Source organism: Entelurus aequoreus, linkage group LG07, assembly GCF_033978785.1.
Source record: "Entelurus aequoreus isolate RoL-2023_Sb linkage group LG07, RoL_Eaeq_v1.1, whole genome shotgun sequence".
NCBI classification, from domain to species: domain Eukaryota; kingdom Metazoa; phylum Chordata; class Actinopteri; order Syngnathiformes; family Syngnathidae; genus Entelurus; species Entelurus aequoreus.
Window position 1 is genome coordinate 4,000,311 of NC_084737.1, and position 16,301 is coordinate 4,016,611.

Consider the following 16,301-nt stretch of genomic DNA (forward strand, 5'->3'; position numbering starts at 1 on the left):
TGCACTTAGTTATATATATATATATATATATATATATATATATATATATATATATATATATATATATATATATATATATATATATATATATATATACATACATATATACATATATATATATATATATATATATATACATATATATATATATATACATATATATATATATATATATATATACATATAAAATTATTTACTGAAATTGTGTGAGCCTATGGCTTTGCACTTAGTTATATATATATATATATATATATATATATATATATATATATATATATATATATATATATATATATATATATATATATATATATATTACATTCTATTTTAGTTACTTTATTGAGTTTACAACCTCTGGCGCTGTTTTGTACTATTCTTGTACTTATTTTGATTATTATTTCTCAATTGCTTGTAAATGTTGCAATTTATAAATAAAGGTTTATAAAATTAAAAAAAAAAAAAAAAGAAGATCTGTAGAGGAGGAAGAAGAAGAAGTGCCTTTAAAAAATAATTAGAACTCTACATTAAAACACTCTCTACCTCCAACAACCAAAAAGCTGTGAAAACTATGATGCTGTGTTCCAAATTTAAATTATTTATTGAAATTGAGTGAGCATATGGCTTTGCACTTTGTTATATGTATATATATATATATATATATATATATATATATATATATATATATATATATATATATATATATATATATATATACTTTTTTTTTTCTTTTTTTTTTGCATTCTGTTTTAGTTACTGTGAATTTTCAACCCCCTGCCGCTGTTTTGTACTGTTTTTGTACTTATTTTGATTATTATTTCTCAACCTTTTGTAAATGTTGAAATGTATAAATAAAGGTTTATAAAAAAAGAAGAAGAAGAAGAAGCCACACGCTCAACGAAGAAGAGAGGGTTTGTTTTGATCACGTGACCGGAAGTATGAGTTGGAAGTCCACTGGTTTTAAGCTCATGCGACACAAATGTCAAAGTCCTAGAAGAATAGAAGAATAGCGCGGAACAACATTATTTTCTATGAAAACATCTTGCCTTTTATTTTGTGCTTTAGTTTGTTGTCCTGACGATCGGCCGTCTGGACTGTGAGCCGAGGCTACTTTTAGCTTGTTGGCTAGCTGCCTGCTGGACTTCAACCTTCTCCTTTTTTATACATCTTTTAAGTGCTTTCTTATTTCTGTACGTATTTGAAATATGTCCTGATTAAGTGCATGTTGATAATATTGTGTTTGTATGTCGCTGTAGTGCCGTCTTCTCCTGACAGCAACATCGTCATTATCGCAAAGGTTGAACATGAACAGCAACTCATGTCTCTGGCGGTGAGTTCTACACCTTTACATTCTTTATAGCACTCTTTTGTGAGTTCTACACCTTTACATTCTTTATAGCACTCTTTTGTGAGTTCTACACCTTTACATTCTTTATATCACTCTTTTGTGAGTTCTACACCTTTACATTCTTTATAGCACTCTTTTGCAACCTGTGAGTTCTACACCTTTACATTCTTTATATCACTCTTTTGCAACCTGTGACTTCTACACCTTTACATTCTTTATATCACTCTTTTGCAACCTGTGACTTCTACACCTTTACATTCTTTATATCACTCTTTTGCAACCTGTGACTTCTACACCTTTACATTCTTTATATCACTCTTTTCTTTTGCAACCTGTGACTTCTACACCTTTACATTCTTTATATCACTCTTTTGCAACCTGTGAGTTCTACACCTTTACATTCTTTATATCACTCTTTTGCAACCTGTGACTTCTACACCTTTACATTCTTTATATCACTCTTTTGCAACCTGTGACTTCTACACCTTTACATTCTTTATATTACTCTTTTGCACCCTGTGAGTTCTACACCTTTACATTCTTTATATCACTCTTTTGCAACCTGTGAGTTCTACACCTTTACATTCTTTATATCACTCTTTTCTTTTGCAACCTGTGAGTTCTACACCTTTACATTCTTTATATCTTTACATTCTTTATATTTATATTTTAGCTTTCACTGTTATGTTGATGACACCCAACTCTACATGCCCCTAAAGCTGACCAACACGCCGGACTGTAGTCAGCTGGAGGCGTGTCTTAATTAAATTAAACAATGGATGTCCGCTAACTTTTTGCAACTCAACGCTAAGAAAACGGAAATGCTGATTATCGGTCCTGCTAGACACCGACATCTATTTAATAATACCACCTTAACATTTGACAACCAAACAATGACACAAGGCGACTCGGTAAAGAATCTGGGTATTATCTTCCACCCAACTCTCTCGTTTGAGTCACACATTAAGAGTGTTACTAAAACGGCCTTCTTTCATCTCCGTAATATCGCTAAAATTCCATTTTCTACCGCTTGTCCCTATAGGACCAGATTGTCAGTGACTGCAGTAAGACTCTCACTCACCAATCCATATCCAACTGGCTGTAAATTGGCCACATATGTGATGAATAGTCATAGTCCGACTACGACTTCAAAATGTTCTATTTTTACACAACATGTAAAATACAGTCACAATTCAGCAAACACAAGGCATGCTGGGAAACTCAGGCCCAACAATATCACTTACATCAAGTTATTTAACTTGTCATTTGTTTGAACTAATACATATATAGGCAAACAATTTAAATTGACACATATAAAGTTATCTCAACTACCAACACTGTTATGTCAGTGTGATCAGAGATTATATGTCTTTTTTTTTTACAAAACAGTGTAAATCGGGGTGTGAAACTCGTTTAAATTAGGGGCCACATTGCAATTATGGCTGCTTTCAGAAGGTGACAATAAAAATATATATATACACTACCGTTCAAAAGTTTGGGGTCACATTAAAATGTCCTTATTTTTGAAGGAAAAGCACTGTACTTTTCAATGAAGATAACTTTAAACTAGTCTTAACTTTACAGAAATACACTCTATACATTGCTAATGTGGTAAATGACTATTCTAGCTGCAAATGTCTGCTTTTTGGTGCAATATCTACATAGGTGTATAGAGGCCCATTTCCAGCAACTATCACTCCAGTGTTCTAATGGTACAATGTGTTTGCTCATTGGCTCAGAAGGCTAATTGATGATTAGAAAAGCCTTGTGCAATCATGTTCACACATCTGAAAACACTTAAGCTCGTTACAGAAGCTACAAAACTGACCTTCCTTTGAGCAGATTGACTTTCTGGAGCATCACATTTGTGGGGTCAATTAAATGCTCAAAATGGCCAGAAAAAGAGAACTTTCATCTGAAACTAGACAGTCTATTCTTGTTCTTAGAAATGAAGGCTCAAACACAAAATTGTTTGGGTGACCCCAAACTTTTGAACCGTAGTGTACATTTGATGTATAATCGCCTCATGATATTATTACACAATTACCTAAGCATATGATTATTATTTTGTTGTTTTGTCTTGACGGATAACTTGCTTTAAAATTATGAATATAATAGTTGGGGTTTATTTTTATTTCAACAAAAAATGTTTGGAATATGTGTTCATATATTCATGTTTTTTGGGTGATCATTCCCAAAGCTTTTTATATATATATATATATATATATATATATATATATATATATATATATATATATATATATATATATATATATATATATATATATATATATATATATATATATATATATATATTTTTTTTTTTTTTAATTTTCACACTTAATTAATATGTAATTGAATTTTTTGCGTTACAATTTTGTGAGTTGAATGTTTTTTTACATCAAATTATACTGACATTTTCATTAGATTTTTGTTTTATTTAATTTTAAAAAAATCATTTAATTTACCGGAGTTTGAAGCAAAGAATGTTTCTGCAATGATTTATTTTATTGTGAATTTTTGTACACTGAATTTTTAAACACACACATTTTGCTCTCAATTTTTTTATTTAATCAAAGTGAGCAAAATGTATGTGTTTAAAAATTCAGTTGAGTAAAATACAGAGTTTTTAAAATTCAGTGCAGAAATATTTGTCGCTTCAAAATTCAAGACCTACTTCAAGTTTAATGAAATTAATGTAATGAAATTTTCAGCTTAATTTGATGTTCGCAAAATGTAAACGCTAAAAATTCAGTTAAATAAATTCCTTATCAAAAAAAGCTTTGGTAATAAAGACTAACATGTACCTCTACATATTAGTGTGCTACCATATGAACAAAAAACATTATTTCACTTCCAAAATAAAGCAGAATTTGCCAAAGCAGTTTTGCTAAAGGTGTCTTTCTGCCAGGTAAAATAGCTCATATGGTGCTGCAGTGAAATAATATCTAACATTTGCTGCCTTCTTCTTATCAGACACTGAGGGCCTTCCCCCTGAGAGCCCCACTTTTGTCTGCTGCAGACGCATTTTGGGGAGTGGCGGCGTTCCCTGAGCAAACAGGATGTTGGAGGGTCTTGTCGCCTGGGTGCTGAACACATACTTGGGAAAATATGTCAGCAACTTGAACACAGATCAGCTGTCCATTGCCCTCCTCAAAGGTAATCATACACCTGTTACCTTTTAATCATTATATTGTTTGTTAACATACTTTCCTTTCTCTTCTCTCACCTGTGAATCCGCGTTCATACAGTAGATTTTAGAACTAGTGTAATGCACATTTAACTGAACGTGTGTCAAATAGCTCAATATTAGGGAGGCAGGACCTTTTTTTTACCATCATACAAAAGTATCTGGCCACCCATGCAAATGATGAGAGTCAAATGTCCTAATCACTTGGCCCACAGCTACACAACAGCCAAGCATACGTAATAAAAGTCCTTAATTGAACAATATTGCGGTGTAAAACAGCGTATTGCTTACACATACAAAGTCTCCAAGGCAGAACCGTGTTTGAAGGTATCCAGTAACAAACGTGTCCGCATCATTCAACTTACGGCTCCATGATTTTTACTAAATATATCATTGTGACCACTGAAAAAAATAATGACCACTCCACTTCAACCAAGACAGCATAAGTCCATTGCAGACGGGTGATAATAAATAGGTTAGTGTTCAGTCATTTTACCTGATCAAACCTATTCTAACATTACACACGAGAAAATAATAAGTATGTACTGTGATTTGTGGCGATATCGTATCGGATTAGTAACTGGTATTGGCCATTACTCCAGTATTGTTATCATATCAGAAGGGTAAAAGCTGTATCGGCACACTCCTTGTTATTGGAGCTATTTTTAATGTTATCCCATTTATCTATGTGACTGTGATGCCGAAATTCCTCAAATCCGTCTGATATTTACCACGTACCCCAAATAATAATATTTATTAGACATGTATTATACAATATATTGCCAAAAGTATTTGTCCACCTGCCTTTAACTCACATATGAAGTTGAAGTGCCATCCCATGGAATTGTCCAAAATGTTTTGGTATCCTGGAGCATTCAAAGTTCCTTTCACTGGAACTAAGGGGCCAAGCCCGACTCCTGGAAAACAACCCCACACCATAATTCCTCCTCCACCAAATTTCACACTCGGCACAATGCAGTGAGAAATGTAGCGTTCTCCTGGCAACCTCCAAACCCAGACTGGTCTGGTGTGACTCATCAGTCCAGAGAAGGCATCTCCACTGCTCTAGAGTCCAGTGGCGACCCATTCATTGAAGCTCTCTGCGTACTGTACGTGGGTTAATTGGAAGGTGACATGAAGTTTGGAGCTCTGACTGTGCAGAAAGTCTTTGCATTATGCTGACCTCTCTGCCAGTTTACCTGGCCTACCACTTGGTGGCTGAGTTGCTGTTGTTCCCAAACTCTTCACTTTTCTTATAATAACGTTGACTTTGGAATATTTAGGAGCGAGAACATTTCACGACTGGAATTATTGCACAGGTGGCATCCTATGACATTTCCACGCTGGAAATCACTGAGAGCGGCCCATTCTTTCACAAATGTTTGTAGAAACAGTCTCCATGCCTAAGTGCTTGATTTGATACACCAGGCCAAGTGATTAGGACACCTGGGGCCGTACTTATCAAGCTTCTTAGAATTACTCCTAAGAAGTCTGCTAAGAGTTGACTTAAGAGTAAATAAATTCTTGGCTGAAAGCTGCACTTAAAAGTTAGTTATCAAGCGTCTTACTCACACTTTCAGCGAAGTGTAGGACTGAATCTTAAGTGTCACACTCAGAGCTGAATTACGACATTACTATGTGCCGTAAACGCAATTTTAGGTGACGTCATTTCTGTGTCCATAGAAATGACCAATCACGGAAGGGAATCCCTTGTCTAAGAATAAAGAAATATCTTGGAAATATTTAAGTGGACAATGGGAGTGTATATTTTGACAATAAACTACAAAATAATACAAAACAAACAAACAATATTGGCAATGAATCAAAAATAAATGTTTCCTTTTCGTTGCACCTTTCCTGCTTCCTGCTCCCAGACCGTAACAAAGAGACAGGGGAGACACTTCTCCAGGATGTATGCTCGGGGCAACACCCTTCACTTTACCCGGCAGTGGGTCTCCACAGCGGACGACTTTAGAGTGAATGATGAGTCCGGCGATTAGTTGCAAATCTTGCTTTATTGATTGCTTGCACACAGCCAATCCAACACAAAACAAACTAGTCCCCGCTCGCACTCACAATACCGCTCCCTCTCTTCTCTCGCCCACACACTCACTGACGTCACTCACCTCACATGCTGTCACCTATTAAAGGGTCACACACACATACGCTACTCTCATAACATTTTCTTTCAATCAATCAATCAATCAATCAATGTTTATTTATATAGCCCTAAATCACTAGTGTCTCAAAGGGCTGTACAAGCCACAACGACATCCTCGGTGTCGAGTGGGTCTGACATAATATTGTGAAAGTCCAACACATCAGCGAAAGTCCAGTCCATGGTGGGGCCAGCGGGAACCATCCCGAGCGGAGACGGGTCAGCAGCGTAGAGATGTCCCCATCTGATGGACAGGCTAGCGGTCCACCCCGGAGCAGAGTAGAAAAGAAAAGAAAAGAAACGGCAGATCAACTGGTCTAAAAAAGGGGGGGTCTATTTAAAGGCTAGATTATACAAATGAGTTTTAAGATGAGACTTAAATGCTTCTACTGAGGTAGCATCTCTAACTTTTACCGGGAGGGCATTCCATAGTATTGGAGCCCGAATAGAAAACGCTCTATAGCCCGCAGACTTTTTTTGGGCTCTGGGAATCACTAATAAGCCGGAGTTCTTTGAACGCAGATTTCTTGTCGGGACATATGGTACAATACAATCGGCAAGATAGGCAGGAGCTTGACCGTGTAGTATTTTATACGTAAGTAGTAAAACCTTAAAGTCGCATCTTAAGTGCACAGGAAGCCAGTGCAAGTGAGCCAGTATAGGCGTAATATGATCAAACTTTCTTGTTTTTGTCAAAAGTCTAGCAGCCGCATTTTGTACCAACTGTAATCTTTTAATGCTAGACATAGGGAGGCCTGAAAATAATACGTTACAGTAATCGAGACGAGATGTAACGAACGCATGGATAATGATCTCAGCATCGTTTGTGGACAAAATGGAACGAATTTTAGCGATATTACGGAGATGAAAGAAGGCCGTTTTAGTAACACTCTTAATGTGTGACTCAAACGAGAGAGTTGGGTGGAAGATAATACCCAGATTCTTTACCGAGTCGCCTTGTTTAATTGTTTGGTTGTCAAATGTTAAGGTGGTATTATTAAATAGATGTTGGTGTTGAGCAGGACCGATAATCAGCATTTCCGTTTTCTTAGCGTTGAGTTGCAAAAAGTTAGCGGACATCCATTGTTTAATTTCATTAAGACACGCCTCCAGCTGACTACAATCCGGCGTGTTGGTCAGCTTTAGGGGCATGTAGAGTTGGGTGTCATCAGCATAACAGTGAAAGCTAACACCGTATTTGCGTATAATGTCACCTAGCGGCAGCATGTAAATACTAAAGAGTGCAGGGCCAAGAACCGAACCCTGGGGAACTCCGCATGTTACCTTAACATAGTCCGAGGTCACATTGTTATGGGAGACACACTGCATCCTGTCAGTAAGATAAGAGTTAAACCAAGACAAGGCTAAGTCTGACATACCAATACGCGTTTTGATACGCTCTAATAAAATATTATGATCAACAACCGCTTTTTTGAATGCTAGAGGAACAGTACCAGAGGAAAGTGATAGGTTTATAATATTTAACACTGATGGACCTAATAAAACAAAAAGCTCCTTCATAAGTTTCCCAGGAATTGGGTCAAGTAAACATGTTGTTTGTTTTGTCCCATTTACACATTTTAACAATTCCTCCAATGTTATTTCATCAAAGAGAGAGAAACTATTTTGGAGGGCAATGTCCGTCGTATATACAGTCATATTTGTGTTAATAGAACCCAGTTGTAGCTGGGATGCATTGTCTTTAATCTCTTTTCTAATGACTTCAATTTTCTTATTAAAGAAATTCATAAAATCATCTGCTGAGTGGGTGGAGCTACTGGGAGGAGTCCCTTGTTGGGTTAGCGATGCTACTGTACTAAACAGAAATTTAGGATCATTTTTGTTGAGGTGGATGAGATTTGAGTAATATTTAGCTTTAGCTGAGGTAAGCATGCGTTTATAAGTTATTAAACTATCACACCATGCTTGATGGAAAACCTCAAGTTTAGTCGCACGCCATTTGCGTTCCAGCTTTCTACATGATGATTTCTGGGCTTTAGTTTCTTCTGTAAACCATGGGGTACGCCTTTTAGGGGCCCTTTTTAGCTTTAGCGGTGCTACACTATCAATGGTGTCGCGCAGGGCGTCGTTAAAGCTGTTAGTGAGGTTATCAATAGAGCCCACATAATTTGGGAATGGCGCCATTACTGAAGGCAGTAGGTCAGTAAGAGTCGTCGTTGTGGCAGCATTAATGTTGCGGCTGCTATAGCAGTTATTATTATTATTATTAGTTTGTTGACAATGAGTCAGAACTTCGAATTTTATAAGGTAATGATCGGACATTACTTTAGTTTACTTTCCAATTCATTAATTAGGCAACTAATTTGAAAGTGGTGTGGGTGGCTCTATATATACTAGTCCACTGCAGCCACATGCAGAAATCAACAAGGAATTGAAAATTATTAAATCTGTGACAAAAATAATACCTGCTCTGTCTAAACGATACTGTTTGACCAGCTGCTCGTCATCAAACAAAGATGAACGTTGGCGCACGTCTCTCTCGCCTCAGTGCCATCCCCTGCTGGCAACTCCTAACCACTTAAGACACCTCTGAAGGTCTCTTAAATATCGTGGAGTGATTCTTAGACTTAAGAACGTTGATAAAAAGCTTTTATTCTTAAGTTTGAGAGTAGGACTAAATTTCGCAAATTCTCAGGACTTAAGTGTAAAATGGCACTCTAAGAAGCTTGATAAGTACGGCACCTGGTTCTCATCATTTGGATGGCTGGACAAATACTTTTGGCAATAAAGTGTATGTTGAATGTTTATAGCTTACAACAATGCTTTATCTGGAAAGCCATGTTTGTATTAAATTGACATTTCCCGTTGACACAATTGAGTGTTTTTACCAGGCAATGTTGTGAATAACGTCTGTTCTTCAGGTGCAGTTGAGTTGGAGAACCTCCCTCTGAGGAAAGATGCACTCAGAGAGTTTGACCTGCCCTTTGAGGTCAAAACAGGTGAGGCTGCAGGTCAAAGGTTGCATGTGGTGGTGCAATACTGACCCAACTTGATAACTAATCAACTTTTTTACTTCATGGACGTGAGCATTTTCACTTTTCTTTGGCATGAACTCGCTGGAACTTCTAAGGCTGAACAAAATCCTTTTGGAAATGCTGGTCAACATCCTATTTGTTTGATCAAGATCAAATGGAGCACAATGAACCCTATATCAAATTTATAGTACAGTCAAACCTTGATTTACCAACCTAATTGGTTCCTTAACAGGTATCGTAAATGGAAAAGTTTGTATAGTTAAGCACATTTCTCCGTAAGAAACTATGTAATTATGAATACTGGGTTCCAGCCTCGACAAAAGTCCATATTTAGTGAAGGTTTGTACATTTTGAATACAATTTAAAGTGCTATACAGTACTGTATATCAACAAACATGACAAGATGGTGGTGGATCAACTTTATGTTGATTAACAAGCCAAAACAACAACAACAACAATGTTGCTGCACTAGTAAACATTTAAAAAAGTAAAGCTGAAAATAAAGGAGCAGATAGAGAGAGAGAGAAGGAAGGGGGTGGCGGAGGAGGGGCCATGTGTGTGTGCTTTTGTGCCGCTGAACAAGAGGTAGTGTGAAATAAGTCTGCTTTGGCATAATTTTCCAGGAAATTCACTGCAGGACGAGGAATAGCAAAACAAGTTTCACTACACACCGTGGGAGGATACAATAGCTCACCGCTAACAAAAGCTAGCACCCATGAATGTAAACAAATGCCATGGGTGGATCTCCACCTGACATCCATTGTAATGATACCAAGTACAAGAGTGTATCTAGTCGATACCACTATGATTACATCTATATTTTTTATTGTCACAAAATCTTTTTTCCTTTTTTTAAAATTCATATTAAGTTTATAAAGTTAGTAAATATGTCCCTGGACACATGAGGACTTTGAATATGACCTGTAACTACTTGGTATCGGACCCATACCTAAATGTGTGGTATCATCCAAAACTAATGTCAAGTATCAAAGAAGAGAAGAATAAGTGATTATTACATTTGAACAGAAGTGTAGATAGAACATGTTCAAACAGAAAATAAGCAGATATTAACAGTAAATGAACAAGTAGATTAATAATACATTTTTACAGTTTGTCCCTCATAATGTGTACAAAATAATAGGTGTATAAATGACACAATATGTTACTGCATAGACTAATTAGGAGTCTTTGTTTGTTTACTTACTACTAAAAGACAAGTTGTCTAGTATGTTCAACATTTTATTTAAGGACTAAATGACAATAATAAACATATGTTTCATGTACACTAAGATTTTTTGTTACAATAAAGCCAAAAATGACAATTTTTGTGGTCCACTTTATTTAGAAAAGTATTGCAATACATTTTGGGACCGGTACCAAAATATTAGTATCAGGACAACTCTACCAATAATGCTTGTATTTATGGAAATAGTCTGGGTATTTGGCCACATGACCCCTAAAATAACCCGTGTTGTGTCTGCTTTAGGCTTCATTGGAAAGATTACTCTGCAGATCCCGTTCTACCGGCCTCACAGCGACCCCTGGGTCATCTCCATGTCCCAGCTCAACCTCATCATCGGCCCTGCCCAGCTGCAGGAGTATGACGACCAGAAAGAGAAAGAGGAGCAGAGGGAGCGCAAGAAGTATCTCCTCAAGACTCTTGAAGACAAATTCAAGGTAAGGGGACCCTGATTTGACATGAAATCATCCACCTTTTATGTCATTTCGGGTTTTTTGTTCACTAATGACTCGAAAGGTGCACATTTGAGACATGAGACTCTACATACTGTATGAATGTATGATATATTTTTGTTGTTCCGTCTACAGAGTGAGTGTGAGCAGAGAGGAGAGTCTTACTGGTACTCTGTCACTGCATCCGTGGTTACGAGAATCGTGGAAAACATTGAAGTAAGGAGTCCGTATGTACGCTGCATGTTTCTCACAGCTGACATGGCATTAGCATACAATTTGCATAATCCTCAATGATGCACATATTTTCTTTAAAAAATACATGTATTAATATATATTTTTTCTTATCTTTTGCTCTTTTTTTCAATTGTTGCTGCTTACTGTATACTTTGTTGAGAATTTTTCAGGTTTCTAGAGACTTATCCGATCCTTTTAGAGACTTTATTTATTATGAATGACTAGCAATAAATCTAGTATCTTTTTCTGGTGTTATTGGAAACTAGTGGCAAGTAAGGGAAGCTCATTTTCAGCTACTCTAAACACGAATACAGTCTCCAAGAAAATAGGTTAGGATGCCAGATTTGACAAAGAAAACATCACTTAAAGGATTGTAAAACGATCCCTAGAAACTCAAGAGCAACGGAATGAGAGTTGAAAAGTGTTCTGGGTAAAGGAAGGTATGACAAGTGACCCTAAATAGAACGTAAAATATGGTAAAAGAAGGTCAATGTAAATTGAAGGTAAAATAAGGTAAAACAAGTTAAATAGAAGGTAACATATGGTAAAGAATGTAAAAGGTAAAAGATGGTAAATAAAAGGTAAATCTCATTCCAAACAGCGTTCTTATCCAGCTAATCTCAGTACACCTTGTAAATGTGTGCGGGTACGACGAATAAAGCTCCTTGAATCCTAAAAACAAGGTAAAACAAGTTAGAAGGTGTAAAATAAGGTAAACGAACGATAAAGCAACTTAAACAGGCGATAAAAGCAGGTAAATAAAAGGTAAAATAATGTAAAACAAGTTAAATAGAAGGTAAGTAAAAGGTAAGGCAAGTTAAATAGAAGGTAGATAAAAGGTTAAAGGTAAATAGAAGGTATATATATAAGGTAATACAATCTAAATAAAAATTTCAAAAAAGGTCAATCAAAAGTAAAGTTGAATAGAAGGTAAAATAACGTAAATAAAAGGTAAAATATTGTAAAACAAGTTAAATAGAAGGTAAAAGAAGATTAATAAAAGGTAAAGCAAGTTAAATGGAAGGTAAATAAAAGGTCAAGCAAGTTAAATAGATGGTAAATAAAAGGTAAAACAACTTAAATACAAGGTAAATATAAGGTAAATGGAAGGTAAAAGAAAGTAAAAGGTAATAAGGTAATTACAAGTTAAATAAAAGGTCAATAAAAGGTGAAGCAAGTTAAATAAAAGGTCATTAAAAGGTAAAACGGCTTAAATAGAAGGTAAATGGAAGGTAAAAGAAAGTAAAACGTCATTAGAAGATTAATACAAGGTAAAACAAGCTAAATAGAAAGTAAAAAAGATAAATAAAATGTAAAAGCAGGGAAATAAAAGGTAAATATAGTTAGATCGAAGGTACAAAAATTAAAGATAAAAGAAGTGAAAATTGAAGGTAAAAAAAAACTTAAAAGAAGGAAAGTAGAAGGTAATGAAGGGTATGGCAAGCAGAAAAATAATTGCAACTATTTGCCTTAAAATAAAATGAGGATATAAAGTGTATTTTATCCGATTACTCGATTAATGGAACAAACTAGTCTATAGATTAGTGGATTACTAAAATAATGGATAGCTGCAGCCCTACATTTCATATCATGAAGTCCTTGCCAAGACTCAGTCCTCATGTAGAATATATCACCATGTCACAATATTGTGTTCCTATTGTATCATCAAGTCCTTGCCAACACTCAGTCCTCATGTAGAATATATCACCATGTCACCATGTTGTGTTCCTATTGTATCATCAAGTCCTCGCCAACACTCAGTCCTCATGTAGAATATATCACCATGTCACAATATTGTGTTCCTATTGTATCATCAAGTCCTTGTCAAGACTCAGTCCTCATGTAGAATATATCACCATGTCACAATGTTGTGTTCCTATTGTATCATCAAGTCCTCGCCAACACTCAGTCCTCATGTAGAATATATCACCATGTCACCATGTTGTGTTCCTATTGTATCATCAAGTCCTCGCCAACACTCAGTCCTCATGTAGAATATATCACCATGTCACAATATTGTATCATCAAGTCCTCGCCAAGACTCAGTCCTCATGTAGAATATATCACCATGTCACAATATTGTGTTCCTATTGTATCATCAAGTCCTTGCCAAGACTCAGTCCTTATGTAGAATATATCACCATGTCACCATGTTGTGTTCCTATTGTATCATCAAGTCCTTGCCAAGACTCAGTCCTCATGTAGAATATATCACCATGTCACAATATTGTGTTCCTATTGTATCATCAAGTCCTTGTCAAGACTCAGTCCTCATGTAGAATATATCACCATGTCACAATGTTGTGTTCCTATTGTATCATCAAGTCCTCGCCAACACTCAGTCCTCATGTAGAATATATCACCATGTCACAATATTGTGTTCCTATTGTATCATCAAGTCCTCGCCAAGACTCAGTCCTCATGTAGAATATATCACCATGTCACAATATTGTGTTCCTATTGTATCATCAAGTCCTCGCCAAGACTCAGTCCTCATGTAGAATATATCACCATGTCACAATGTTGTGTTCCTATTGTATCATCAAGTCCTCGCCAACACTCAGTCCTCATGTAGAATATATCACCATGTCACAATATTGTGTTCCTATTGTATCATCAAGTCCTCGCCAAGACTCAGTCCTCATGTAGAATATATCACCATGTCACAATATTGTGTTCCTATTGTATCATCAAGTCCTCGCCAAGACTCAGTCCTCATGTAGAATATATCACCATGTCACAATATTGTGTTCCTATTGTATCATCAAGTCCTCGCCAAGACTCAGTCCTCATGTAGAATATATCACCATGTCACAATATTGTGTTCCTATTGTATCATCAAGTCCTCGCCAAGACTCAGTCCTCATGTAGAATATATCACCATGTCACAATATTGTGTTCCTATTGTATCATCAAGTCCTCGCCAAGACTCAGTCCTCATGTAGAATATATCACCATGTCACAATATTGTGTTCCTATTGTATCATCAAGTCCTCGCCAACACTCAGTCCTCATGTAGAATATATCACCATGTCACAATATTGTGTTCCTATTGTATCATCAAGTCCTCGCCAAGACTCAGTCCTCATGTAGAATATATCACCATGTCACAATATTGTGTTCCTATTGTATCATCAAGTCCTCGCCAAGACTCAGTCCTCATGTAGAATATATCACCATGTCACAATATTGTGTTCCTATTGTATCAAGTCCTTGCCAAGACTCAGTCCTCATGTAGAATATATCACCATGTCACAATATTGTGTTCCTATTGTATCATCAAGTCCTTGCCAAGACTCAGTCCTCATGTAGAATATATCACCATGTCACAATATTGTGTTCCTATTGTATCATCAAGTCCTTGTCAAGACTCAGTCCTCATGTAGAATATATCACCATGTCACAATATTGTGTTCCTATTGTATCATCAAGTCCTCGCCAAGACTCAGTCCTCATGTAGAATATATCACCATGTCACAATATTGTGTTCCTATTGTATCATCAAGTCCTTGTCAAGACTCAGTCCTCATGTAGAATATATCACCATGTCACAATATTGTGTTCCTATTGTATCATCAAGTCCTTGCCAACACTCAGTCCACATGTAGAATATATCACCATGTCACAATGTTGTGTTCCTATTGTATCATCAAGTCCTTGCCAAGACTCAGTCCTCATGTAGAATATATCACCATGTCACAATATTGTGTTCCTATTGTATCATCAAGTCCTTGCCAAGACTTAGTCCTCATGTAGAATATATCACCATGTCACAATATTGTGTTCCTATTGTATCATCAAGTCCTCGCCAAGACTCAGTCCTCATGTAGAATATATCACCATGTCACAATATTGTGTTCCTATTGTATCATCAAGTCCTCGCCAAGACTCAGTCCTCATGTAGAATATATCACCATGTCACAATATTGTGTTCCTATTCTATCATGAAGTCCTCGCCAAGACCTGGTCTTAACATTTACCCTCTGTGTTATTTGAGTGGACAATGCCTCAACAACACCCTGATTTTCTGATGCATTTGTCCAGCTCAACATCCAAGATGTGCACCTGAGATTTGAGGATGACACCTGCAATCCAGACAAGCCCTTCTCCTTTGGAGTCTGCATCAACAACATCTCTGCTCAGAATCCTTCCAAAGACAAGGCAAGTAGTTTGACTTGAAATGTAACCCTTACAGTATGAATCTTGAGAAGTTAGGTTTTACTGAACATAATAAAAAATTAGAATGTCTTCATGTAATTGTGTGGCAAGGAGAAGAACATCACCCGTGGTGTGCAACTTTCATACTTCCCTCATCTCACACAAGGGATGTTGTCCACATTTGGAACTAATACATCTTTTTCCTTTCATTAGGCCGGAAATCCCTTTCGACAGAAGCAGCTGGAGATCGATGATTTCAGGGTCTACTGGGATACCCAATGTGAAATGCTGGCTAAACTCCCTGTCAATCAGATCCAGGTCAGGTTTCATCAGTCCTCCTTTTGATTGGAGTCCACAATCCTGACATGAGAGGTTTTGGTGGCTTGTCTTTGCTTGGCACCGTGCCAGGGATTAAGGTTTATTCACTCAACAGCTTTGCGCCAACCTGGCTCTGTTGTCAGTTCAACGCTTATTCTTAGCCTCAACAAGATCAAAAACGGCTAACGGCAGACTAGAATCAAACATGTT

The 16,301-nt window shown here is 36.5% G+C and overlaps 1 protein-coding gene across 4 annotated transcripts in view; it reads left to right on the forward strand.

Annotated features, from left to right (window-relative positions):
* Nucleotides 1-755: 755 nt before the first annotated feature.
* Nucleotides 756-16,301, forward strand: part of vps13d (vacuolar protein sorting 13 homolog D) — a 137,973-nt gene continuing 122,427 nt past the window's right edge. For all 4 annotated transcript variants that reach the window (XM_062052402.1, XM_062052401.1, XM_062052404.1 and 1 more), the window contains exons 1-8: nt 756-1,187; nt 1,254-1,327; nt 4,322-4,504; nt 9,576-9,653; nt 11,176-11,366; nt 11,517-11,597; nt 15,660-15,776; nt 15,987-16,091. In XM_062052402.1, the coding sequence (XP_061908386.1) occupies nt 4,408-4,504; nt 9,576-9,653; nt 11,176-11,366; nt 11,517-11,597; nt 15,660-15,776; nt 15,987-16,091 (669 nt within the window). In that variant the 5' untranslated portion in view covers nt 756-1,187; nt 1,254-1,327; nt 4,322-4,407. The remainder of the gene's footprint in view (nt 1,188-1,253; nt 1,328-4,321; nt 4,505-9,575; nt 9,654-11,175; nt 11,367-11,516; nt 11,598-15,659; nt 15,777-15,986; nt 16,092-16,301) is intronic.